General features: G+C 36.6%; 2 protein-coding genes across 4 annotated transcripts; one reads left to right on the top strand and one right to left on the bottom strand.

Annotated features, from left to right (window-relative positions):
* Nucleotides 1–748: 748 nt before the first annotated feature.
* LOC146485012 (tolloid-like protein 1) lies at nt 749–9,896 on the bottom strand. Its single transcript, XM_085103952.1, has 7 exons — nt 9,778–9,896; nt 7,288–7,381; nt 6,192–6,348; nt 4,110–4,453; nt 3,371–3,527; nt 1,849–2,165; nt 749–1,150 (listed from the first exon to the last, which is right to left on the bottom strand). The coding sequence occupies exons 1-7, from the start codon at nt 9,802–9,804 to the stop codon at nt 1,134–1,136; spliced, it is 1,113 nt and encodes a 370-aa protein (XP_084960078.1). The 5' UTR covers nt 9,805–9,896; the 3' UTR covers nt 749–1,133.
* Nucleotides 7,955–26,206, top strand: LOC146485011 (uncharacterized). Of its 3 annotated transcripts, none has more exons than XM_085103895.1 (8): nt 7,955–8,345; nt 20,646–20,721; nt 21,614–22,042; nt 22,579–22,735; nt 23,073–23,368; nt 24,139–24,295; nt 24,715–25,085; nt 25,994–26,206. In XM_085103895.1, exons 2-8 carry the CDS (start codon nt 20,646–20,648, stop codon nt 26,008–26,010), a joined length of 1,503 nt encoding a protein of 500 aa, XP_084960021.1. In that variant the 5' UTR covers nt 7,955–8,345; the 3' UTR covers nt 26,011–26,206. The 3 variants fall into 3 exon arrangements, with proteins under 3 accessions (XP_084960021.1, XP_084960020.1, XP_084960019.1); XM_085103894.1 differs by lacking the exon at nt 7,955–8,345 and adding an exon at nt 12,040–12,060; XM_085103893.1 differs by lacking the exon at nt 7,955–8,345 and adding an exon at nt 16,664–16,785.
* The last annotated feature ends 1,634 nt before the right edge of the window (nt 26,207–27,840 follow it).

Here is a 27,840-nt window from a genome sequence, read left to right as displayed (position 1 = left end):
TCCAAAAAGGGAATTGCAGGTAATCACGAATATTTCAGGGATAATTAAGCAACAGTAATTCTAAAAAAGCTTTAAAATACATAACAATATAGGGAAATTATTTTCCAAATTGAAGCTTGACTATTTCTGAAAAATGCATGGCTACCTACAATTTTCTTTTTGGGTTGCAATAACCGTTGCTAAGATCTGCTTTTCCCACAGAGTCACCAACCACGCAAAAATTCCTTTGTATTAGTAGGCACCGTTCCTAAAGGCCGATTTAGACGGTACAACTTTTGCTTTCGACGGTCGCATGCGATTTCTATAGATCGCACACAACTCTCGTCACTCAACGTTAGCTATACCTACGATTGTCGTAGGATTTTAAAACATGTTTTAAACTCCTACGACATTTCTTGTGACGTACACGACAATCGTAAGCGAGTTGTAGGCTTTATTTACACGAAACAATTCGTGTCGTAGGCCTGTCGTAAGCTTGTCGCACGCGACAACGTCGTACCGTGTAAATCGCCGTTAAGAAACCCTTGTTCGCGCAGTAGCAATAGGAGGCACCGTCCTTAAGAAAGCATGTTTGGGTATGAAATTCAATTGGTTCCCGGGAGGGGAGGTTTTTATGGACTGATATTTTAGGAGGGAGCGAAGGGGGGGGGGGGGGGTGGTGGCGGAAGAAATTGAAAAAGTTGAACTATTTGCACAGCGTATACTTCCATTCCAACTGGAGCGTTTTGCAAATCAAAACAAATCTGTCTTACAATATAGGTTATTAGTTTTATTTAAACCTTTCTTTTTAATAAAAAGGGACAAAAAATTTAATAAAATCGAAATACGCCTCAGTTACTTTTGGGTAAGTGTATATATCAGGTTTTTATTTGTAATTTTTCGCTTATAGTAAATGGAATTTAAAGAAAAACAAAAAATTTATGAATGGAGGTTACATAGGTTCAGATATTTCCTTGGTTTACGAATTCCAATCTTCCTTCTTATACTAAGAATAGTATATACTAAACTTCAATTCGCTTTCCAATCCTCTTCGCCAACTCTTTCACATGCAGCAGATTGTTACTTCAGATCCTAAGATAATAAGTATGCCTCCAGGCTTCTTTATAGTTGGTTTGTGATGTCATCGGTGAGCTCTAACCGAATAAGCTCCCTGAAAAAAAAAAGGAAAAAATAAATAAATAAATAAATAAATAAATAAATAAAGAGAACGTTTGATAAAGAAGGGTGTGCGTATTAAAAGTAGCGCGTCCCCTTCATCTCTGTTCACGAGAGACAGTGTTTAAAATGCATTTTTGAATACTAACAATTGAGACTTGGTCATATCTTCTCACACGAATGACATTAAATCCTGGCTTAGGTAAATAAAACTATATATCTTTTTGTTACGAATGACAGTTTATTTCAACAGGGTGCACAATTACAGTCAAGACTGTAGTCTTCCTTTTGGCCCTATGAAACTAAGTTACAACAACACTACTAAAACACTAGAATACTAAGGCACTAAAATACTTAAACACAAAAATACTAACTGAAATACTGAAATACTAAAGCCGACTGGAATACTGAGATATTAAAATATCATCTTACATTCAGTGAAACGTAATTCAGTACTTCCTTGAGCAGAATTTACTGATCCTTCCGGAGAGAAAGTTTACTATCATTTAAAATGTTGACTTGTAGGTCTTAACAGAATGCCTCATCAATCAGTTTAGTTACTGGCTATAACTTCCTTTATATGTTTGACATTAATTTGAAAGGGCCTTTCGCGAACCCCCGAAATAACTTAACCAGTAAAGTTAATAGTGTTAAATCGTAAAAGTCCTTCAACTGAACTGAATTTAAAGTTACCTTGTAAAACGCGATACATGGCACTAAATCCTTGTTTTGTGATAATGCGGTCAGATTTAAAGACGATCGCAATTTCTTCCCCAGTTCCCGGAATGTACATGAAAGGGAAACCAAAGAAGCCTCTCATTCGGTATTTCTTTTTGTAATCGTCATCATCGTCATCGTCATCATCATCATCATCATCATCATCATCGTCGTCATCATCGTCACAATCGTCATCGTCATCATCTCTCCCTTTGTACCAGCTGAAACGTTTGTAAACGCCACTCAAACGCTGCAGCACACGCCATCCCTGGGTGATTTCAAGGTAATCGTGGCTGTAAAAGAACAAATACTTGGCCTAGGCTCATTTATGCCTTTGATCTTGAATTATTACGTTCCCATTTTCTTATTGTGGGAGGTGGTGCTAGTTACGCTCGTACCTCTTGTAGTGGTTGAAATTTGAAAGTGATTGTTATATTAGGAAGTACGTATTGACAAGAACAACTACTTTCATGTATCATTTATCAGCTTTGATTGAAGCACTCCCGTTATAGGTACTTAGAAAATAATAAGAAAAGTTCATGATTTTCTTTTGAAACCCGTAAGTCAATAATAATAATAATAATAATAATAATAATAATAATAATAATAAAATTCCGGTTCCTTTAAAATGTAAAAGGTCTCTTAAGGACGGTGCCTACTAATACCGAAATATTTTTGTGCGGCTTATGACTATGCGGGAAAAACAGATCTTAGCAACGCCTATTGGAATTCAAAAAGAAAATTGGGGGTAACCACGCATTTTTCAGAGATATTTTAGCAGTAATATCTATATAAAACGCCAAAATATAAAGCAATGTATGGGATTTTTTCCCTAAATTGAAGCTTAAATTATCTCTGAAAAATGCATGGTTACCCCCAATTTTCTTTTGAGGTACCAAAAGCATTTGGTAAGTTCTGCTTTCTTCGTATAGTTTTAAACCGCGCAAAAATATTCCTGTGTTAGTAGGTACCACCCATAGGAAACCCGAGTATTTCGCGATGCGCAGAACGTATGCGCAGTAACAATAGTAGGCACCGTCCTTAAAATCCTTAACTATTAACATCTTCACTTTCGTGTGCCATTTCCTCCTTTCCAGCAAATTGTATTTTATTTCTTCCCCCTGCGCATAAAGCTCGTTTTAAGGTTTGCTCCGTTTTCGCTCTGCAGAAAACGCATCATAATCGTTTTGTCCACAACAACGTTTTCGCAGCAACGCTACAAAGAAAAGTTACAACAACCGTCTGCGCATGCGACAAATAAATGCTCCAGCGATCCTCCAGCGATCCTCCAGCGATGTTTGTGGTATTTCCCGCTTCAGCTTTTTCGAAAGCCTCTGTTACGCTACCCACACTAATACAACAGGGCTCCTTGTCATAAAAATGCTTACTGCTTAGTTGCATTTATCTTAAACTATAAATTTAATACATATCCATAAGTATTCTAAGCTTACTAAAAGCGATGTGTATTAAACTAAAGGAGAATCGAAACACCACTTACCATCGTTCAGTTTCAAAAGTCAAAAAGTGTAACATCAGGGTGGATCCTCTTGGCACAGTGATCGACCATCTGCATTGAGCATCATTGGGATAGTTGGCTGGGAAACCAGGAGATGTGAAGTTTCCAGATGGGCCAACAAATGGAAATCCACAGATTACTAATCAAGCAAAATAAAATCATACATTTAACATGCATTTAACACTTACAGGTTGCAAACAAACCAAGAACGAACGAAAAACGGACGTTTAACCACATATTTCGTTTTGCAACAAAATCAGAGAGTTCCTAGAGCTCGTTAGCTCCGTTTGCTAAATTATATCTTAGAAAACTTCTGCTATATGTTTTTGCGTATTTCCTTTTTTGGCTCTTAGATTAGAAACAATTGTTAACGATACAAGTTGCATACCAAAGAAAATAGGTATGGCAAATGTGTCGGTAACTAAACGCCACCACCCTAAACGTTTTGCGTGCGATCAAATTGATTTCCAAAAAAACGAACACAGTGCTTTTAAGACTGCTAAAAATACTAGGTACTTTGATAAAGAGGTATAGTATAACAATTTGGGGTAAACTCGTTACGTTGGTACACATTAGTCAGTTTTACATCGTCGAGGGATCTTTTTCTGGTAAAAACGTGTAGCAAGTTTCAAAGAAGGGCATTGTTCATTGTCATGTGATTCGCTTTGAACAACAAAGCACACATTTTAATAACGTATCTTCATTCTAATTATCTTATTACCTGCTTGTCCCACACTGTAATGAGCAAAGAATCCTCTTCTAGTGACCCAGGGATCTGATCTAAATACAATTCTGATTTGTTCTCCGGTTCCTTGGATGGAGATAACACTTGCATCTCGCCGACGTTTCTTGTGGGGGAAGTACTGGCGAAAGTTTCGTTTGTCATCATCGCGATCATCTTTGTCGTCACCATCTTTACGATCAAAGTCGTCACAATCATCATCGTCGTCATCGTCGCCATCATCATCACCATTTTTTTTCAAATACTTCTCGCCCATATCTTCTCCTTTACCAGCCAAACGATGAACCAGCCGTCTACCCACAAACACTTTGACGGAATCGTAACTAACGAAGGAAAGATACAAACAATTCAGTGTCTTGATTCATGTTTTAAACCATTAGCTTTCAGTGACATTTATTTCGTCATCATAGTTGATTATTGAAGTTCACTTGCTTGGCGCCAGGTCTGAAGCTGTAATTAGGCCCCAATGAAATGTTGTGAACACAAAGCATGAGTTCGCTTATTGTCTCCAATATATTATTATGTTTTTTAATAAATAAGAGACCATCGCAGTTGTCCCATTTGTCAATTCTTTCATCCGAAGTTCAGATAAAATTAATGCTTTGTGTTAAAAACAAAAACAACAACAAACTACTAACATTTTTTTGCTCGTAAAATTATGAAATATGTAATTAAAAGGCTAAAAAAAACATAAAAATGTTATTAAAAGTTAAAACAACTCACGATTTCGACTATTCAGTTATCTTCGAAGAAAATCACTGAATAGTCTAAAACGTTTTACTAACTTTTATAACCAAGTGGCTATGAGGTAAGAGAGCGAATCCCTGTGCCCCATGATAATTATTTTCAATCTTTTTTTTTAGTTCGCGCCATGCTATTTTGGGAAATTATAATCCGCCATTGAGTTTAAAATTAAATGACGCCACTCTAACTGATCAATAAGATGTCGACATTAAAATAGCAACGCAAACAAAAATAGATTGAAAAAAATTTTCATAGGAAGAGGGGCATGTATGGGGGTTCGCTCTCTTACCTCATAGTCTCTTGTTATAACCTATTAATTAAAAATTTTTGAATATATGTTTTTCATACATTTCACCTCCATCTCTTGATCTCTAACGGTATATTATACTTCACAAAGTCACCAGCTCCCAGTTGGCTTGATAGTTCAGTTTGTAGAGCACTCCAGCGGCACCACCGCTTTCAAGAGTGCGAATCTCGTTCCAGCCTGAATTTTTATTTCAGAGGTTTTTTTGTAATTGAAACCTGCTTTAAAGTTGCGCACATCATTGCGATAGTCTCTCATGTATTAACTAATTCTTTCATTCGTAGTTCAAGTATATATCAGTTTCATACATTTCTTTTCCACATTATTTTCTCGTAAAGAACTGAAAATCTAGTTATCTCCAAGATAAATATTTGTTTCGTTTAATGCATACCGTATTTACTCGAATAAGCGCCGCGGCGCTTATTTAATTTTTCGTGTCTCCTGTGCGGCGCTTATTCGAGGGCGGCGCTTATTTGAGGGCGGCGCTTATTAAAAGGCTCATACCACAAAGCCAAAACATTTCCCTGCTGTAACAGTTACAGGGAAGAGAAAGAGGGAGGTTGGGCTTGTCGTACCGGCGAAGTTTACAGCCTTCACGCAAGAACTGAAGAACGCGAACATTTTGAAGAAAGAACTGAATAAAAGAGCATCAAGATATACTCACTTCAACTGAAAAACATCACTATTGATGAAAATAAAATCCCATTGCTGGCTGAGAACCGCATTGCAGCGATTACAGTGTATTTTTATCATCTTATGGAAATACTCGAATAAGCGCCGCACCGGAGCTGCGGCGCTTGTTCGAAGGCGGCGCTTATTAACCATTCCGCTCCATGTGCGGCGCTTAATCGAGGGCGGCGCTTATTCGGGGGCGGCGCTTATTCGAGTAAATACGGTAATGTTTATAATAATTTACTATTCTCAATCTCTAACTCCTGCTTTATCCAATAAACTTTCCTTAACCTAGAGTGTTCAAGATAGCAAGAATGTTTTAGGATGAAGTTCTCACTGACCATGATTCGGTTTCGAAGAAGAGGAAGTCGATCCTGAAACGTGATCCCTGTGGTACAGTGATGGTCCAAACGCAATAGGCGTTGTTAAAGTAGTTGTCAGGGTAATACGGAGATGCAATGTTCCCCGTTGGACCAGTCAGGGGACCACCACAAGACCCTGAAACAAGGCAAAGAAAATTACTAAGTTGAATCTTTTCTTTACTAGAAGCTCGGGAGTAATTTTATTTTTCGTTGATTTTGCGGTAATTTTCTTCTATATCTACCGAAAGTGATTTGTAAAGTAGCATTCTCTAAAAGGCCTCTTTAAGGCCCCGTTTTCACGTGTGACGCAAGCACAATAGCAGGAATCTTATTTCATCGAGAAAGTAGCTCGACGCAAGAATAGAACGAGCACATACGCAAGGATCAGAAGGTTTTGACCCTAGTACAGTGCTTGATATTATGCATGTTTTGGAACTGAAAAGAAAAATTGCACACACTAGCATAAACGGAGAGCAGCTATTCTGGAATTAATTTGAAATAAATTCAAATAAAGAACTAGTTAGATCAAAAGATCATCTACCGAAAGTTTTTTTTCGGGTTTACAATCAAAGACATTTTCACTGATGTTCAATAGTTGCATTTTCTGCTAAGCTTTGTATCCATGAGGATTTTTGCCGAATATATCTAAAGATCATATTTTTCCTCGACTATAGAGTGTTTTCATTCACGTGACTACCGGCCATAGTTGGTATACTGAAACAAAAAAAAAGTATTTGCATAAAAATAGAGTTCAATTCCCAGAGGTTTAGTTTGGGACACCAACATGGCCGCCATTTCTTTGTTTTGGGGCACCAACATGGCCTCCGTGACGTCATGTGAAAACACTCCATTTGACAACAATTGTGACTTTTAGGAAAGGACCTAGTTGCTGTGAACCTCATTATGAAAGCGAGGCTAGGTGAATTAATTGCGTTTCCATATGAATGAAAACTCGTTTTCATAATAAAAACTTTTTACTTAGCCTCGCTTCAAAATGAGGCTCAAAGCAACTCGGATATGGCCTATTATATTTATGACCAGTCATGATTTTCACTCTGCTCTAGACTTTCGGTACCTTGTTGTCGTCCTGGAAACAGGTTCTTAGGCCACATGTTCCAAGGAAATGGCGCCTTCGCCGACTGAGCAACCACTATGCAGCTTATCGCTACCTGAAAAGAACACAACACAGTGTATTTAGTGATATTGGAAGGTACTCAACACGGAATGATGTACCAAGAAAATGGAGTTCTTTTCCTGAAGATAAGACACCAAAAAAAATTTGGTCCCGAGCAACAGAAGTCGAACCGAAAACAAACTGTTTTTAGTTCAAGTCCGAATTTTCGTTCATTGTTAGTGAACCACATTATTTACTTTCTTTAATTGCATTCTACCCAAAACAATTAAGGCATTCCATCGCTTAACATCATGGAATGATTCTAACAGAGATAGCGGATTATTAGATAACCCGGTCATGCAAACTAACTACCCCCCATAAAACATCACACAGTCTATCATTGGAGTGTGAATACTTTAGATTTCACTTGGACATTTAACAATTAGGACCGATTTATGTAATTAAAGACAAAGGTATTAAATCTTTCGGTAACATTAAACAAAATAAATGTTATTGAAAACTGTAGCGTTAAGTGTGATTTGAGGTACAACATCAATAACTGATTGAGGTATTGGCTAAGACACAGCCATGTCATAGTTGCTCATTTTCAATATCCAGACATTCATTGTCATCGACAGCTTCAAGCCACGTTTTCATATAGTGAATTTACTGACTCATGTGAATGACAAATGGAAAACGTTTCTTTCGGTAAGGAGAAGTTAATGAAAACTAGACATTGAACTACTGGTGAAAGAAAATAACCTTGGCGCAGCTCTTATTATGGGATGTATAAAAGTAAAAAAAAAAACATGGTGAAGGAATGGAGAAGACCTTTTAGGCCAGAACCAGACGATTTTCGTGGAAACGAATGTTTGGAAGTCCACGTTAGCGTGGCTTTAGTTGTAGAAAAAAGTGTTCATTTCCTATCAATGGGATATCAGAAAGCAACCTAAAATGCAGCTGAGGTTTGGTCGTTCTTTGGCTCACAAGTCATTGCGTTAGAAGAACACCACTCAAAGGTAAGCCATTTGAAGGTAATTTTGTATTCTTATAACATTTCGCAATACTTAAGACCAATTCTGTTCTATACTGGCAAATCTGGCACGTAATGCGAATGTATTGGTCTCATTATTTTGTTAAAATTGAAGGTTGTTGCTCAAATAAGTAACCGACATCCATGCATGCAGAGTCGAGATATTGACCCAATGCAAAACAGTTGAGCATTTTGGATAATGTTTCCTTTTTGCAAAAAAAATAAATAAATAAAATTCAGTGATTATGTCATGTAACTAAAAATACAGAGTTCTTCAATGTTAATTAAAGGTTATAATTATTCCGAGTTTTCAATGAACCGCTGATGTAGAAAAAGATTTCATGGTTTAGTCATTTGGATGGCGTAGAGAGTTCCATTATTTCAGGCGGACTCCAGATAACAATGTCTATGCCTTTAACGGTTAATTTTAAGGTTACAGCAAAGAGAGTTGTTCAAATAAAAATACATGTGGAGATTCCCTTTTTAGAACCACCGGGTATATTATAAGTATGATGAAGAATATTTAAACAACAACAAAACAAATTGATGCAAACAATACTGGTGACTTGATGTGATACTAAATTTAAGCAGTTCAGGCGTTAGTTCGTGCGGCAAGCTAAACTGAACCACTTCGTGCAATAAATTCAAAACGAGGTAGAGGTACATCACGTGATTTTAAACTTGGAAGAGCATACGCAGTATAAATCGTTGTTCTTCTTCTATCTCATTTGAATTTTATTTCTGCACACTGAAGATTTTACGTTATTTTTATGACAGCAATATATTCATGTTTTTTCTTCAGTCTCTTATAACATAGAGGGCATATTTACTGAATGTTGATATATCGAGACAGAGGGTATTTTTTTCTTAATTTTCCTTTCACCGAGGGCAAAATTACTCACTCCGGACGAGCGGCGAAAAAATTCGCTCCTGATTGGCTGAGCACGCCATTTCTACATTTTCATGGTTTCTTCATTTTGTGCCCACAACAACTAGACCTTTCGAAATCTTTTGGAGTATGGCTTTTTGAATTGGGTTGTTTGTGACAAAAATACATCGAAATCAAGTATTACAGCTATGAAGAAAATTCATAGAGGTAAATTTTTTTGACTTACGAGAAACAGCGTGGGTAAAGTTTACCCACGCAAGGATTCTCAGAGATCCTCTGCTCATAATTATTGACTGATAAAATATTTTTGGATGGAGGATTTATTTTAAAGTGTCTAACTTAAGTCGCGTGCTTCTGATGAGAAATCCTCTTTTTAAGCATCAAACGTAATATATTCGGAACTTGAAAAAGGCTCTTCATTTATCGCCTTAAAATGTAACTTGGCCAGTGAAAATGCATCTCCATTAGGCTCTTAAAAGTCTCATTTCACACTGTAAGAAAAACTATAATTTGATGAATCAAGACTTACCATTAAAACGGGAAGAAGTGACTTCATGTTTATTGCTCTTGTCTCTGGCAGGACTTGGTACCGTACTGCGAAGACCCTGTTATATATACTCTAAGTGCAGACCGTTACACTCGTAATTTTTATAACCTTTGTTAGCCAATGACTTTGCAGCTTAATGGAATTGACGAAAGTGAACTAATATAGCTTTGATTGTCACGTTTCATAGTCAATATCGATAAAAACAAATCAACACGCTTCTTCAGGCTAACGCATTTCCGAGCTTCAGGTGCTTTGCTGGACTCAGTAGTATTTCCACTTTGACTTTAATCACAGAAAAACAATGGCATTTACAGAAGAATTAAATTGCAGCTTTTTTACGTGTGGCGATCTTAAACTGCTACTATACTCTCAATATTGGGTTTCGCAAAACAAACTGTAGTCAATCTACCCCAGATATTACTAGGCATATCAGTGGAGATTTTGGCGTTGTCGACAAAGATCAAACAAACTTCAACATAATCATCGGATGCCATGCATCACCGTGTCTCTGCCCTTAAGTTTTCGTAATTCATCTGTTTTCATGTTAAACTGGAGAATAATCACCCATTTCACATTTTATTCGACTCAGCTAAATTGACAAACATGTTAACATGCGCAACGATTGATTATAAAATGTTCACACTTTTGTCAACGGCTACTCTTAAAATCATGTTTAAGAATCATTTAGAATTGAGAACATGTTTTGTAATTAAATTACGTTTATAAGTAGTGGAAAGTGCTTGGTCACAATACGAAAATACATTTATTTGCTTTAATAAAAAAAAAAATCCTCAAAATGCTAAGGTTTAAATTTAATGATTCTTTCAATTTAATCATTCGTGAATATTCTCAAAATATCATTAAGATAATATATTTAACGACAGAAAAAAAAAACCGACAGGCGACTAATCTTTTTTTTGCATAACAGAACAAGTACTAAATCTGAAAAAAGAAGTGGAAAAGTAGTCATACTCCGGTGAGAAAATGAATATTACTTTTTTATCTTCAAGAGCTGTAAACAGACGAAGCAAAAACAATGAAAACCATAAACAAGAAGCTAAACTTATTATATTGTAATATTAGACCTAAAAGCGATTTCCCGTTAAATGGCCTTGTATATTTTAACGAACATTCCTCTCGATCGAGTTATTTTAGGAACCAAGTGATCTTTCGTGCCAAGTCCGATGAACTTTAAGCGTGTAATTTAACCTCTTATACAGGTGGCTATCGTCCACTATTAACCTGTAAATGGCGACAGATGTTCTATTTCAATCACCGGCAGCGCGATATACGTTGTAACCTATTTTTAACTTCAACTGGTGAAAAGGACTTACGGTTTGTTATAGGACATAAATAATTACTGTTCCCGTTTGATCGAAAGCCGATTAACCCTAATCCACGATTAAAAGTTAATCGAGGTTTTCATCTCGCTCGTTTAAAATGGTTTAAAAGGCTAATTTCAAGCTAAAGGTTAAGAGAAGTCTAAAGCAAAACTGAGGGACAAAAATCTTTTTGGACAATCTTTATTGATTATTAATTAAACTCGCATCAAAGTTCACGTTAATCCGGAATTAGCTTAATCGGGCTTTGAACAACTGGTCCCTGTTGTTTAAAAGGAACGTTTTTAATAATATACCTTTATTTGCTTTTGAGCTTCCTTGCTGAAAACAAGGCTTCAATCCGTTCTCATTTCCGGGTTCCTTTGCTAGTACACAATCATGAATCTATTACCAATAGTTCGCCATTAAAAGGGGGAAATTTGAGAATTGTTATTTCCAACTTGGAAGTTTTTCAAAAGTTAAAATAACACGAGATTACTATCATTATCAGGATCAAGAAAATGCTCATTAGTTTGTATTATGATGATTCGAGCTGCAGCTAGTTGCTTGGCACTATTATGAGTTTGGCAACTATTTAGGTTACTTCTCTCTAACTACATCGTTCTGGAATTCCTCACTTTGCAGCCAATAAACTAAACGACGCTCAGTAGTATACCGAGACTAATGTAAGTTTCTGTCTGCTTGTATAGAGTTCTTGGACGACGAGAGTTCCTATAATCTAACCATCTATCACACTGCACGAAGAATCGCTTTCTACAGCTTTTTTTTTTTAAAGATTTTCTCAGTGTTTTCAACCGTTTTCTTAATTTTGTAAGGGATTTCAACCATTTTCTTGATTTTTAGACTACCGTGTCGAGCAGGGCACATTCCTTACATAGCATACAAAGTGCTTGACTCGAAACGGATGCCGAAGGTCACACCAAAGGTCTGTCAACAATTGCAATGCATTGATAGTAAACACATGCGGTGATTTTTAGTGTCATTAGGTCAGACGGCTAAACCTTTGATGTGACGAAGCGGTAAAGGCCGCGTTAAGGGTAATAGACTGGCACTACTATTGATCGGCGGTCACTAAAGGTAGATGTTTTTTTAATTAACATTTATAAAAACACGTATACAATACTTAAAGCTTAAAACGTACAATACTGACAACACTTTACAATGCCATATATTACTATAATCATCCTCTTTGATAAATACTACAATCTAAGAAGAGAAGCTTTCATTATATATATTAAATAATCTTTTTAATTTGATACTCATATTTTATTTTTCGGATAAAGTCTGGAAACAATAGAGGTGGTGAAAACAAAAACAACAACAAAATATCCCCATAAAAAGAGCGTATGTCTTCAAAGTCTTTTACCTGATAATTACATTAAAGAAAATACTACTGAAGGCCTCCATACTGATTTCTTTAAAAGATGATCAGGAACAAATTCGGAATTCATGCTTATCGTAATGCTTTAATCATCGTTTCTTTATTCGTCATACGTAGGCTACCATTATCATAATCCTGATAAAGTCTTTTCCTTTTGATTTTGTCTCTTTTACTTTTCCAAAGGAATCTAAACAGCCTGCAATAGACAATGCTAACAGTATCTTTTGGTACACTGAAATTTGAAGCTGAATATACCAAAGATGATACCCCGAGCGCCTTGATTATCATGGCTTTCCCAAAGAGTGTTAGATCCCTTGACCTCCATATATCTAAGTTTGTTTGCATTTTATTTACCTTAAGATTATTAAAGTTCATTTCATTGTTTTCTTTCTCATCGTAAGAATAATTAATACCTAAAATTCTAGTCGGGTTACTAATCCATGGCTTTGATTTCAAAAGTAAACGGCGAAACGAATAAGGTCTATTGAAGCTAAATTATCTGTGAAAAATGCGTGGTTACCCCTATTTTTCGTTTTGCATTTCAACAACCCTTTCTAAAATCTTCTTTTTCCCGCATTGTTATAAGACATATTTGTTTAGAAAGCACCGTCCTAAGGTAACCTGAGTTTCTCGGACAATCTCGAGATGCGTAGAACGTATGTGCAGTAGTAAAAGGTGGTACTGTCCTTAAAACATGTGCGAACCTCTTGTAGAATTCTAGAATTTTTTATTCATTTTTTAATGATTCAAAACATGTTTTAAAATTACGGACACATTAAAATGTTTCAAATAACAATAATTTTTTTTATATTTGATATTGGATTAAATTACAGAGTGGTCAAAAACAGTCAGGCAGTTAATGAAAGTGGCATGTCTTTACAACGATGTTGATTAATTAGAATTCAGAAATTTTCGACGAGACAAACTGACGATAATTTTATGGTTGTAGGCTCGTAGCTGATCCGACCAAACTGAGGTGCTGTATCGGTGGAGTAGAAAAGAATGTTTGGTTTATCAACAGAGTTGATAACTAAAGTTAATTTGGCCACCGTAGCTTCAAGCGATTCGTTCTGACGACGGGCTAAAGCTTGAAACGTCAGCACTCGAATCCGTTTGGTGGCCAATTTACCTTTAGACAACATACCCCGAAATGAAAGGGTGTGTAATGTTTGCAACCGTAAAACCATTGAAGACGAAATTCATTTTTTATTAGGTTGCCCAAGTTACTCCTCTTTAAGAGATATGTTCTTTTCTAAAATAGAACCTAGCCTTCCATTTACACGACTATTAGTAAAAGAAACTTTACTATTGCATATAATGAACTCAACAGACTATTTTATAAACACTCAATTAATTTCATTTGTTTCCTCGTGCTTCGAATTGAGAGATAAACTTCTCTCCGGAATGATTACTTCTACTGTATGAAAAGTTTAAAATAAGCAAAGACTTCAGTTACTTTATTTTATTTTATTTTATTTTAAGTTATCTTAAGAATTAGTTAACGAATCAATAATTAGCTATGAATAGCTTTTGCAATACTGTATTTGTTATAGTCATGCAAATAAAGCTTGTTGTTGTTGTTGTTGTTGTTAACTCTGTTGACAAACCAAACATTCAGAAATTTGCCAGTCTCCTTTTTAGGTTTCCAAGAACTAATGTCTGTAGATTTGTGTCCTCTTAAATTTTTCATCATACGAACGAGAAAATATAGGCGCATTTCTCTCTTTTTGTTAAACTTTTAAAACATTGTCAGAACATTATATCGGACAAAATTAGTTTTATTTAGAATAATTTATATTATATTGCCAAGTGTTTTACTCTTTAGAATCATTAAAAAAACACCCAACTGTATTCAGCTTCTTGTTGCACAGTAATAAGTCATGCGACGTTAATTTAAGTTTGAATCTGGTCAGGAGCATATTCGCTCCTGATTTTGACTCATTCCACTATTCAATACTATTTTTAAAAACTTCTTCATCGATTCCAGATTAAGAAACATGGTAAATTGAGATATCCATTCAGTCTTTAAGCACAAAACCGGCGACCAGCCCGGCCTACTTTAAGAAGTGGTGGTGGGTTTTACATAGAATCTGGACAGCATTTACCCTGTATAGGCGTTGGCTACACCGTGAAGATGTATTCGAAAAACCCGTTCAACTAAGAAAGAATTAAAATATTGGATCAATAAATAAACAACAATAAATGGGGATTTCATTGGCACATCCACAGAGTGGCTATTTTCCCACTGTTTCCAGGTTTAATTGGAATTTGAAAATGTTGGTTTTTGTGGAGGGAGGAAAACCGCAGTGCCCGGAGAAAAGCAATCGAAGCAGGGACAAGAATCAACAATAAACTCAACCCACATATGGCGTCAACTCCAAGAATCGAACCCGGGCCACATTGGTGTAAGGCGAGTGCTCTCAACACTGCACCACCCTATTATCTTGCTCCCTAATAGCAGAACAATTCCCTTATTTGAATGTAAACTATGTTTTGTTAAAAAATTTCACTAATTGACGGCCCCTCTGTACGAAGGAGCTCTATCGATCAGGGAGACAGAAAAGCCATTAGTCTGCCGTGTGAGCTGTTAAGATAAGTGGCCTTTAACAGAGGATATTCCATAACAATGAAGTACGAAAGCGCGAATATAATTCGGTAAATTAAAGAAGATCGCCTAAAATTATACCAGTGCAATATTGCAAAGCATCCGTGTTTGTTATAGGACGATATTGAAATCAAACGTCGTCCTATACAAGATTTTTAAAAATGTAGGCTTCAACAGTGGCGTCGTTTCGTTTATTGGCTGCTGTTTTATTGAGAAATAACACTTTAAAATAAAACAGGAAATTTGCTTTTGTTTGTTAGGAAGTGCATCAACTATTCCGTTAGATTTAAATATTTGCACTTCAAAGTTGAAGTAAAAATAAACACAAAAGTTCGGTTGCAATAACAAATTATCGAAAGTAAATTTTATTATTTTCTTTTATTTTTTCGACATTTTTTCGTCCGGTTATTTTTTATATCCACGCATAAAATATTTTTAATCGTCGTTCCGTTATACCGTTAATTAACACTTTATGTAATTTGGTCATAACATATATTAACACAGTGGGTTTTTAAAGGAGATTATCAAATTTTTTTGGTAATAGACCAAAACCGCAGCAATTAGTTTCCCCTATATTGATTATTTGTCATTTTGTGAAACCGCATGTGTATCAAAAAGCAGAAGCTACTGAATGATCATAAAACGATAAATAATAGTGTGTAACGAATATGATGCTTATGGTACACTAACGGCCTCGAACAATAAACATGAAATGACTTTTCAACGATGACCTCGCACAAGTCGTTTTTTCATCTTGAATGGTAAATTTGTACATGTTTTGCATGTCCAAAAGGAAAAATGAATGTCAAGATATTGATAATCAAAATAAATAGTGGCAAACTAGGAGATCACCAAAGGAACACATGTATCACGCTAAAATACGTGCAAAAACTATAAACACGGTGTCACACTTGAGAGTGTTATTTTAAAGAAATTCTCCTTTTTTTGGTTTGTTTGTTTTGTTGTTATTTTGTTCAAGCGGCCGGTCGGCTCCACTTGCTAGCTTCCACTGGCTAAAATTTTATCCTCAGGTATTGTCAGATTGAAATTTAAAGCTAAGTATTACTAGGTCTATTTATAAACGGACATTAGGATTTGAGTTTTTGGGGTTAGCGCAATGTAAACAAACAGAGGGATAAAACAGTGCATTTGCGAAAAATGATAACTGTTCAGGAACTCTAATTGCCTTGCTCATTCGCACTTGTAGAGACGTGCGGGTTAAATATAAAATATAAGTAATACAGTTCGAATAAATTGGCTCAATATTAGATTAGAGTAAGCAAGGAACAGTTCACTGCTTGAATGAGCTATCTTTTTACTTTAGAAAATGAAGTATTCCATTGAAACAATTTTGGAAGCTACACCGTACTTCTTGTAACAATGACATAATACTTTCAATTCGCCCAAAAACGAATGGTTTTTTTTACTTCAACTGTGATCGTGTGCATTTTTTGATATTGACAGTCGGAGTCGCTGAAGAAACAATACCAACACTTAACCGAGATAAACTCTGGCAATCTCTTTGAAAGGGTGCCTATTGGTTAACGTGTGCTATAAATTACGAGAATAGTGATTTTACTACCATAAGGGACATAAGAAGGCAGACCGACAAAACCGTACAGGAGAAGAGACTGAATATGAAGAAACTTTGGCTTTCTTTGACGGTAAGCTTGAGACTGGCTAATAAATACGGTTTGTACTCGTATGTGTAATTGGGCCGGATTGTTTTCGGTGTACTTGGCTCATATAAACACTTTTTTTCTCATTTCAAGTTGCACAAGTAGTATTCATTCTTTGTTAACTGTAATCAAACTTTGTTAAGGAATAACTTTGAGAAGGAATAACTTCTGCTCAACTCCAAAGGAAACCTAGGAGCGCTTTCTTATTTCATGAAATTTCGGTGAGAAATCAAATGTGTTGGAAGGGATCTTCACCGGGTTAATTATAAAAAAGACAATGGTTTAGGAAAAAAACTGTCATTACAAACAACGTCGGAGCCAATATCACAAACAACGTGCCAACGCTCAAAATGTACCGTCGAGATAAAACATTTAAATTCAGTCATTTTCTCTTTTTTAAAAGGCGCAGCAAATGTATAATAAATAACGACACATAACTCGATATTAAGTATTTCCTTGGATTTATAATGCAAACCCAGGCACTTGCAGATGATTAGTAAAGCATTCGTGAAGGTACTCATTTCATGTAACTGTGCTGTGACGAAATGGTATGATTTTTCCAAAATTTCATATATCTCCAGGTAATTTCGTTGAAACAAAAGGGTTTATCCTACTTACCAATATATATATATATATATATATATATATATATATATATATATATATATATATATATATATATATATATATATATATATGTTCCTCGGAGTAAACTGTAACTTAGCTCTTGCTTAAAGGGTAATTTCTGACTATTTTGTTCACTTTCAAAGGGTTTTAATTGAACTTTAAAACTTCTCCATACTTCTTTTCATCTCGATTTATTGGGTCCCGATATATCTAGTATTAGGTCTTGTTTGCTTCACAAGAACTTTGTGAAAATAAACCGGTTTTGATGCTAATTCAGTCATTTATATTGTATGCTTAAGGAGCGTTAGCCAAATGACTGGTTTTAGTGATACTGTAGTCGCCTTTAAGGTCAACGGGTTTGCCTTTGAACTTAAGGACGGTTCCTCTTTCTGCTACTGCGCACACGTTATGCGCATCTCAAGATGGTCCGACAACCTCGGGTAGGCTATATGGACCTTGGGTATACCTCCTATAGAGACAAAGAAATGAAACTATTAGGTCAAGTGGTTTGGACTGGGATAACGTAGAGAAAGCGTCAAAACTAACCACTTCTTATAAAAAAGACAATGGTTTGGGAAAAAAAAACTATCATTGCAAACAACGCTGGAGCCAATATCACAAACAATGTGCCAGCGCTCAAAATTTACCGTCGAGATAAAACTTTTAAATTCAGTCATTTTCTCTTTCTTGAAAGGCGCAGCAAATGTATAGGAAATAAAGACACATAACTCGGTATCAAGTATTTGCTTGGATTTATAATGCAAACCCAGGCACCTGCTTAGTAATGCATTCGTGAAGGTACTCATTTCATGTAACTGTGCTGTGACGAAATGGTATGATTTTTCCGACATTCCATATATTTACAGGTAATTTTGTTGAAACAAAAGGGTTTATCTTACTTACAAAAATATGTTCCTTGGTGCAAACTGTAACTTAGCTCTTGCTTAAAGGGTAATTTCTGACTATTTTGGTTCACTTTTTTAAGGGTTTAAAAATTGAACTTTAAAACCTCTCTATACTTTTTTTCATCTCGATTTATTGGATCCCGATATATCTAGTATTATGTCTAGTTTGCTTCAAAAGAACTTTGTGAAATAAACCGGTTTTGATGCTAATTCAGTCATTTATATTGTATGCTTAAGGAGCGTTAGCCAAATGACTGGTTTTAGTGATACTGTAGTCGCCTTTAGGGTCAACGGATTTGCCTTTGAACTTAAGGACGGTTCCTCCTTCTGCTACTGCGCACACGTTCTGCGCATCTCAAGATGGTCCGACAACCTCGGGTAGGCTATATGGACCTCGGGTATACCTCATATAGAGACAAAGAAATGAAACTATTACTGAGGTCAAGTGGTTTGGACTGGGATAATGTAGAGAAAGCGTCAAAACTAACCACTTCTTTCAAAGAGTTGGTTGGTGTCGAAGTGCTGAACAACTACTTAAAGATGCCCTTCTGTTGCTTCTAATTTACATCTGAATATTGCACATATGAAGAATTATGCTACTTTTTCCGTGTAATGTAATATATTAATTATATTTGTATCACTGTACGCGGATATTTGCTTTTTGTTTTTCGTCATTAACGTTCCAAAAATTAGTGAACAGTATTGTGGTCGGTCGTCACAAACACAAGACCTTGACATTTCGATAGTTATGTTCTCAGAGAACTTTCAGGCGAAGACTTTTAACCCGTATATAGCGAAAGCCAATTGAGGCGGGTAGAAAAAAAATAGGCTACACTGTTTCAAGCATTACAGGTGAATTGAAAAATAGAAGCAACGGAATTCAAATGTTGCGGTGCTGCTTTAGACAAAATATATTTCTGGAAGGTATACATATGGATGTAGTGTATATATCAGTATATTTTTTTTTCAGGTCAGGCTAAGCACTGTGATCTTAGTCTCGTATGTAGTTTGATGATATTATATGGCTTAATTACCTTTGTTGTGCCATGGGTACATAGGAATATCTAGAATTGCCTGTATGACCTCATCCGCACATTTGAAATACATTGTTGTGCGTCGGACGAGAAAATTCAAAGTCGACGTCTTAAAAATTTCTTTTCTGTCGCTTCTACTGGCTGCCTGTTTTTTAGAGAATGAAGCGTTCTAAGCTGCGATATCTTCTCCGACTCAGTTTCTTCATGGCTGCCATGAGTATGGGATCACAGTGCATTTCAATAGAGACCGTTAGATTGTAGTAAAGGGTACAAGTTTTTCCATTGATAGACAACGAGCGCGTGCAAGTGAACCAGTGTCATTTTGGCGGAAAAACGAGGTAGCCGTCGTCATTTTACTACAAGTTTTTGTGAGAACGACGTAGTGACGAAAACAAGTCCTCAAAATGTAGGTGATATATCGACTTTTTTGAAACATGAAACTGCGTCAATTTTCTCCTTCTCGTAGAGCCAACATAGAGTTTCCTCGGACATATCTCTTCTTTACTACTTCGTTAAAAACTTCAAGTCCATTCTCGTATTCGTAATAGCACTCGCACTAGAATCAATAATTGAAGTAGAAATCTTAGAAAACTACAACTCAGAAGATGAGACAATAGACAGAAGTAAAATAATCACGGTAAGCCGCTGTGATTGGTGGATGTTGTTTCACGGTGGGTTTTTTTATGTTTCTTGAATCGTTTGCTGTCGTTGTAATAAAATTAGGCACAACATTAACAGTTCTCATGTTTCAATTGAATCGAGTAGTAAGATAAATTTCACAACTAACGGTGTTACCGCAATTAAAACTATATTGAAAAATCACAGGGTATAAGGATTCGCTCACCCAAACACATGACCCTTAGTTTACAGTTGCGTGCAATCTTGTTAAGAGTACTTTTTGGTGAAATCGTTTTGGGAGTAAACTGAGTTGGTCTGACATGTGCACTTTTGTTGTCACCACTTGCCAATTTTGTCAAACGGTTAATGGTTATTAAATCAAGCGTGAAGCAACAAAAAAAATCCTTTCTCTACCCATTACTGCATTACAGCAGCAGAAAAAAGGTTACAAATCAGCTTTACTTGATGTGTGTTGATAGTTTTTAATTGTCATGGGGCAGATTTGATCCAGGTTTTGATGGTCCGTTCAATCGCAAGTTAAGACTCAAGGAAGTAAGGTTGTGTGTAAACGATTTCGCCATTCATTATATGTTGCTAGTGTTATGAACTGAAGTCACACTATCACTTTGTAACACAATATATGTATGATCGTTTCTGGCAGATGGTGATGACATGCGTAGTAGCAGCTCAGGCGCGTGCTGTCGGTCCAGATGCGTTTTTACAACCGCAGGAACAAGGTATGAATAAACCTGATTGGTGCCCCTATTCATCCATTCACCCCATTCACCCATGCATAAATCGATCCATCCATCCATCCATCCATCCATCCATCCGTCCGTCCGTCCGTCTGTCCGTCCGTTCGTTCGTTCATTCATTCATTCATTCATTCATTCATTCATTCATTCATTCATTCATTCATTCATTCATTCATTCATTCATTCATTCATTCATTCATTCATTCATTCATCTAATAATTATTTAATTATTAAGATTATTTGTTCATTGATGATTTAACTAAATCGAGTTGTCTTGTCGGAGATCAAGTGTGGCGAAATTGATATACTCGCTCACAGGGTAAAATGCTAATTACCCGGAGGAGAGGAAAATTAGAAATTTCCCAATACCCTTGAAAATGCGTGCTTTCCAAATAGGGATAGCGCATAATGACAGTATACTGTGTCATATAATATACCATGAGCTGGATTCTTTTACGTAGTCGCTCCTCTGACCGTTACCAGGCAACCCTGAGAGAATAAAAGAGTAGGGACTTTTTTTTTCAATTTTATTTTATATATTTTTACAATATTAAGCACAGCATAAGAAATAGCTAATTACAATACTAACAATGCTTACAATGCTGACTGACAAGAACAATATTTGCAATATCTTACATTACTTACAATACTAACAATACAATGCAATATTGAGATGGAAAGAGTAGGGAATTGCGTGGTAAGTATTGTAACCAGGCAAAAGTTCAATATCTTTAGAGGGTGAATTTTAAAGAAGCTATTATTTTTTATTATTTAATATTTGTTGAATTCAAGCTTGGAAAAAAAAAACATCGTGATGGAAGGGAAGAGTTGTTCAGGAACCTGTTCTAAGATAATTGTTTTCTTTTTACCCCAGCTCCCGCATCTCCTTTACAGTGTTTTGTTTGTGACGGACAAACTTTGGAGAACTGTACTGCATCGCAGCGTCTAGACAATTGTACATCAGGCTTGGTCTGCTACACGCTTCAGGCGGTTGTTCCCTCTCCAGGTCAATCCATCAACTCAAAAGGATGCTTTCCAGAGTTCCTTTGTGTTGGTAACCAAGGCTGTGATATGATAAACACTTCTCGCAGTGGAGCGCTACAGTCATGTTCACTGAACTGTTGCAATACACCCCTTTGTAACGCAGCTGCTGCCCCTGGTGGTACCACCACTGTTCAGCCTGCTACGACCACTGCGGCCCCAACAACAACACAACCACCAACCACGACTGCGGCACCGACAACAGCTCCTACTACAGCTCCAACCACAGTGCCTGCAACAACTCTACCACCGACTCCACCAGGTAAAAGAATTTGCAACACCTCCCTTGTGCTCCCACCTTCATACCATCCGCCACTAACAAAACCATCAAGACACATGAACAAAGAAAAAAGTCAGCCATGCAAGGAAGGGTTCAGACCAGAAACGTACGCTATGACAAATATTGGATAGAATAAATTCATGGCTTAATAGCTGAATTACTAAGGCAGACACTTAAAGAAAATATGTATTCGTGGACAAGACAAAAATCTGGCAAACCAGACCTGGAATTTACCGATCTCAGAGCGACAAGATGAAAGTAATGTAGCGCACTGGCATCCCGATAGCTAAGACTTCTCCATTTCTCAGAGTTAAAAACGTCTGTTGACTTTATTGAACGCACTTGTTTGCCATTAATCGTATAATGACTAAAAATTAATATTGTCACCCCAGAATCAGCGTGGATTTTATTATCGCAGTTATGAGCTCTTGGTTTCAACAACAACAACAACAACAACGAAAACAAAAACAATTCAATCAAAAATGTGGTTAAAACTCATGGAGGTATTTTTCTTTTAGGGCGATGTGGTGGTCCACTTACTCCTCCGTCCGGGTTCTTTGCATCTCCTTATTACCCTTTGCATTACCCTAACAACGCCTATTGTGTTTGGACAATCACTGTTCCACAGGGGTCAGAACTCAGAGTAGATTTTCTCTTCTTCGAAACGGAGCACTGGTAAGTATAGAATCATAAATGGCGCTTTTCGTTTTAACATGGAGGAGTGATAGCGCGCCTGGATCACAAAATTTCTTTTTTATTATGCTTTAAGTTGCCTATAAAAACTGCGAAAGTCTTTCTTCTATTTAAGATTTCTTTTTATTCATTCCTATGGACTGAATGGGGCTCTAGCGAATCAGACCATTAATGAAAGCTAACCAAATTTAAAAAAGCTAAGTTAACCAAGGAAAACAAAACCATCTTTAGATTTGCCGAGGAGGTCAGTAAATCTAAAATAGAAAAGGCTAATTGCCTATAAGCATTATGAATGTGGTTATCTCCTTTTTGTTTGTAGCTATGATTACGTGGACATCTTTGTTGGCCGAAGGCTGGTTCGTCGATTGAGTGGAGGAGAGAGAGATGACGACGATTATGATGACGATAAACATCGTTATGATGACGATGATAAGTGTGATGATGACGATGATGACGACTTCGATTATCTTGATGAAATTGACGAGGAGGAAGATGGGGGAGTTATTACCATACAAGGAACAGGCCAGATGATCAGAATTGTTTTCAGTTCTGATCACAGTTTTACCAGGAGAGGCTTCTTTGCTAGATACAATGTGGCGACCCCAATGGCTGCAAGTAAGCAATTATAAAATGAACGCTGGTACTTGTACTTACGTTAACTTTAAAAGGCTAATTATTTATGTTAATCTACTTCCATTGAAGGCTACTTGAGAAAAAAACTTGATTATGACACCATGCAAAAAGGAAGATATAAAATCATGACAACATGGAAAAAGAAAGCCGTGCCACTGACGATATCTTGTGATTGAACAGTGGAGCTTTCAATTAATTATTGTTATTATTGTTTTTTTTGGAGGGAAATTTTACCCTCAGCTAAACCCTCTCACAGCAAGGTGTCATCCGTCACGTCCAGAGTTCAGCGAAGTCTAAAATTACATCTGTTATAAAAAGATCAAAGCCACTCAAAAAACAAACTAACTTCTGACGAAGGGCTATAGCTAACCCTCGAAACGTCAGCACTCTAATCTCAACAAGGTGGCCAATTTACCTTTAGTTATCAACTCTGTTGACCACAAACATTAATAGCATGGACTTGTGATGAACGTCATCTTACCTCACTGAAACTTTGTTATCTAATTCTTAACTTGATAAACGCCTAATCTTATGACTCAAACTCACACAGATACTACAATTTAGTCACATGTAACGCAATGAAAACTACTAGATAACCAAAAATAACAAAGTGAAATGTAGTAGGACGTCGTAGAAGCTACGAAGGATGTAAATAAAAGTACAAATCCAGAACGCTTACTCGTTCATATCTTTTTGACGACGTGCAGGCAAATAGAATAAAAAGAGTAACCTAGTCTTTTTATTTGCTATAGTTCCTTGCGGAGGGCCTCTTATCATTCCAGCAGGCAGAATCACATCCCCTGGTTTCCCTGGCAACTATCCAAACAATGCTGATTGCAGATGGACAATCACTGTGCCGCTAGGATCAACTCTTGTTTTGGACTTTCGAACGTTCGAAACTGAGCGGTGGTAAGTTGAATGGCTAGAGTTTAAAATCAATCCTACAATAAATATTAAGTCCGTTTTAGCAATAGTTAAACGACAATAAGAAAACTCCAGGTTTTTGATGGAATTCAGTAAGAAACTTGAAGCTAGAAACTAACATCCTGCTAGGATCAGTAATATCCAAAAGTTGGAAATTCAGAGAAAGGAGATTAGTTAAGGAGGAATTAATAGATAGAAAATAGCTTCAGTAGTAAGCCGCATTACTCGACAATCTCTGGTTGCTGACGTGGAAACGGATTCATATCATTTCAATTATTGCATTATTTAGGTAAACTTAAATATCTATATGAGAGGTTGCAGAACGTAAAATACAGCCTTAGAATTTATAACCGAGATTGATAACATAACCTACCTAACCTTGCTCATCAAAATGTTCTCTGCAGCCGTGATTATGTCCAGATACTCCAGGGATGGCGTGCAATACGGCGTTTGAGTGGTGTTTACGGCCGCGATGATGTTGACGACGACGATGATGACTGCGACGATGATGATGATGTTGACGATGACGACTGTGACGATGGTGACGATGATGGTGATGATGGTGATGATGATAAACCTAAATGGCAAAAGATATTTGGGTTTGGACATCAACCTGCTAGTGGGCGCCGCTTTGGTCATATGACGAGAGACTTTGGTCCTCGATGCGTCAAACGAGTTTACATCTGGGGAACAGGCGAGATGATAACGATAGTTTTTAGATCCGACCACCGTCGGACCAGAAGAGGATTCGATGCCACGTATCATATTTCACAAGGTAAATTGTTTAAGAAGTGATTCAGTGCATGCAAATTTCTCTTATTTGAAATTCGTCACAAAACCGTATAATCCTTAAAACACAGCAATGCTACTATAGAATTGTTAATTTATCAAAGAGAAACGAACCAAAAAAACAATCTTTCGACAGAGTACAAATGTTGCTAGGTCTAGGGGATAGTTTTGATACAAGTGTTGGATTGGCTTATGAGATTAATACAACATCAAACGAACATTTTTCTCGTTTTGGAATTTAGAAGCCATGAAACACACGCATACCTCGAAAAGAAAACGTCCCGTTGAATGTCCTATGGATAATTCTACTCACTTAGAGAAGTGGGCTCGTTCCTAGCGAGTTCATTTATTCGTTTATTTGACGCGTAATTGAATTGGAAAAATGTGCGGCTACCCGTTATTTTCTTTTTGGATTCTAATAGCCCTTGATAAGATCTGCTTTTCCCGTACAGTCACAAACCACATAAAATATCTTTGTATCAGTAGGCACCATCCTTAAGAAACCCGAGTTTATCGTGCTATTCCAAGATGCGCAGATCATATGCGCACTAACAACAGGAGCTACTGTCCTTAAAATTACTCAAGACTTGGGTCCATTATGTCCACTTGCAAATATCAGAGCAGAATTGCGTGCCACAATAACATTTTCCTTTCATACAAAAGTCATTCACTTTAGGTGAAGTAACTCAACGTTAGAGTACTTTTAGTGCATAGTAATTAAGCATGGCCTCCTGGGGACATTTATCGACTCCTTCAAAAGCCTGAATGTAGAAAGGTTAACAATGGTCACTTGAATGTGTTAATAATAAAAATGACTCAAAATCTTCCTCCCGTTCCTTACTAAAGAACATGATCTGTAACCAAGCTGATGCTATACTCACATTTATATTTCAGATCCATTTAGGGGATGATCTGATGTTCTGAACGCCAGACGAATCGTAAACAAGCGTACCTTTCCTAGTACTGGGAGATCTACTTTGAAAACACTTTCTATGATAGCACCAATTAGAAATTGAAGTTGTCTATTCGATATGGGAAACTAATTAATCATTCAATTAATCAATAAATCAATCAATTAACCAATAAACATATGTATGTTTTGAAGAATTCGTTGGTGTCCACTTTTTTCTACTTCATTTTAATTAGCAATATTTTTCTAAAGTAATAATTGATCATGACGTCTTTTTCAATCTTAATTCTGCAAAAATGTATCAAAAGACCACTAAACGTTGCAACAGGAGAAAATGTGGAATCTCTGTATCACGTGACCTGCTATGATTCACATTGTTTCAATCTTTAACGGAATAAAAAGTGAAAATGGGTCGTCGTGATGGAATTTGACGAGTTTTTGGGAATTTTTTAGACACAATGTCACATTCCTTTTTCTAATTATTTTACTCTCGTAGCTTTGCTTTTGATAAGTTTTAAAATAATTATAATTACTATTTCTTTTCGAGCAGAGAGCGGTTTTTAATTGAGCGTCAAAAGTAATTTCGCGATTGCTTTGGTTTTGCATTACTACGTTCTGTGATTGGTTACAAACAACCCGCGCCGCTTTCTCAACCAATAGGAATCCAAACCAAAACTAATCGTGTTTTGGCCGCACGCGTTTTCCCGCGCTTGACATCGGCTGCACTTCTTTGCTTCGAATTCTGATTGGTTCCTTGTGCTGTTTACATCTGTTACGATTGGTCAGAGTAATTACGTTGGTTTTGGTTTTACGACACTGAATTGGAAACGTTCTATCTAGTATGTTTTTAATATGGCGTAAAAAGATAATAAAACACATCTCTAGTTCCTAGTTAAAATGAACCATTCTCGGCCCATTTGAGGATTCTTCCATAGCATACTTGTGACGCCATAATGTCGGTTATTTTCAACTTGGAGGGGCTCTTGCCCAAAGAATGAACATACCTTACCATGCATGAGAATTCCCGAAATAATTTCGTGCCCGAAAAACTACTTCACACGCACAATGTTCTTCATCAGAAATTCGATTTTTTAATAATTTTGAAAACTAAAATATTGAAAACTTTACAAGACTAAGAAACCGGAATTGGGCTAATTTCCACAACCAATCTACCAATACTTGAGTGGAAACAAAATTGTAAATAATTTTGAGAGTTCCTCGGGAGTTTTGAAACACACCCGGGCAGTCTATCAAGAGAGTAGACTACACAATGAGATCGACTGGTTGAATGTAGTCAGGCTATCAAAATCACGGGCAACTTTTTCTATGCAAGACCACTTTCAACCATTCTATCTCATTAGATCTTGGGCCTTAATACACTATTCATGATTATTCAGATGAGTATCCGTCATGTGACGCATATGTACGTCAGACGTTACGTCAAGAGTTGCATCATGATTCGCCATCTTGAGTTTCTTGAATTTTTGGAAAGCCTGAAAAGCAATCCGTTCGGCTGACTTCGCGGATGGGGTGGAGTATAGGGGAGGAAGGAGCCGTAATTTTCCATATTTTTGGCGTGAAACATTAAGGGCTCTTTTTTGGGGGGAAGGGGTGGAGGGGAAAGGCATTCTAGAATTGGGATACTGGAAATGGCGCTTTGGCGCGCTTTAAATTTATAACCTATCATCATTCCAGTATCGCTGGAATGATACTACTACTACTGCTGCTGCTACTACTACTACTACTACTACTACTACTACTACTACTACTACTACTACTACTACTACTACTACTACTACTACTACTACTACTACTACTACTACTACTACTA

The sequence above is a fragment of the Pavona decussata genome, unplaced genomic scaffold (assembly GCF_977016875.1).
Source record: "Pavona decussata unplaced genomic scaffold, jaPavDecu1.1 SCAFFOLD_28, whole genome shotgun sequence".
Classification (NCBI taxonomy): domain Eukaryota; kingdom Metazoa; phylum Cnidaria; class Anthozoa; order Scleractinia; family Agariciidae; genus Pavona; species Pavona decussata.
The sequence above is the reverse complement of the archived record's forward strand: the minus strand, read 5'-3'. Positions and strand labels throughout refer to the sequence as shown.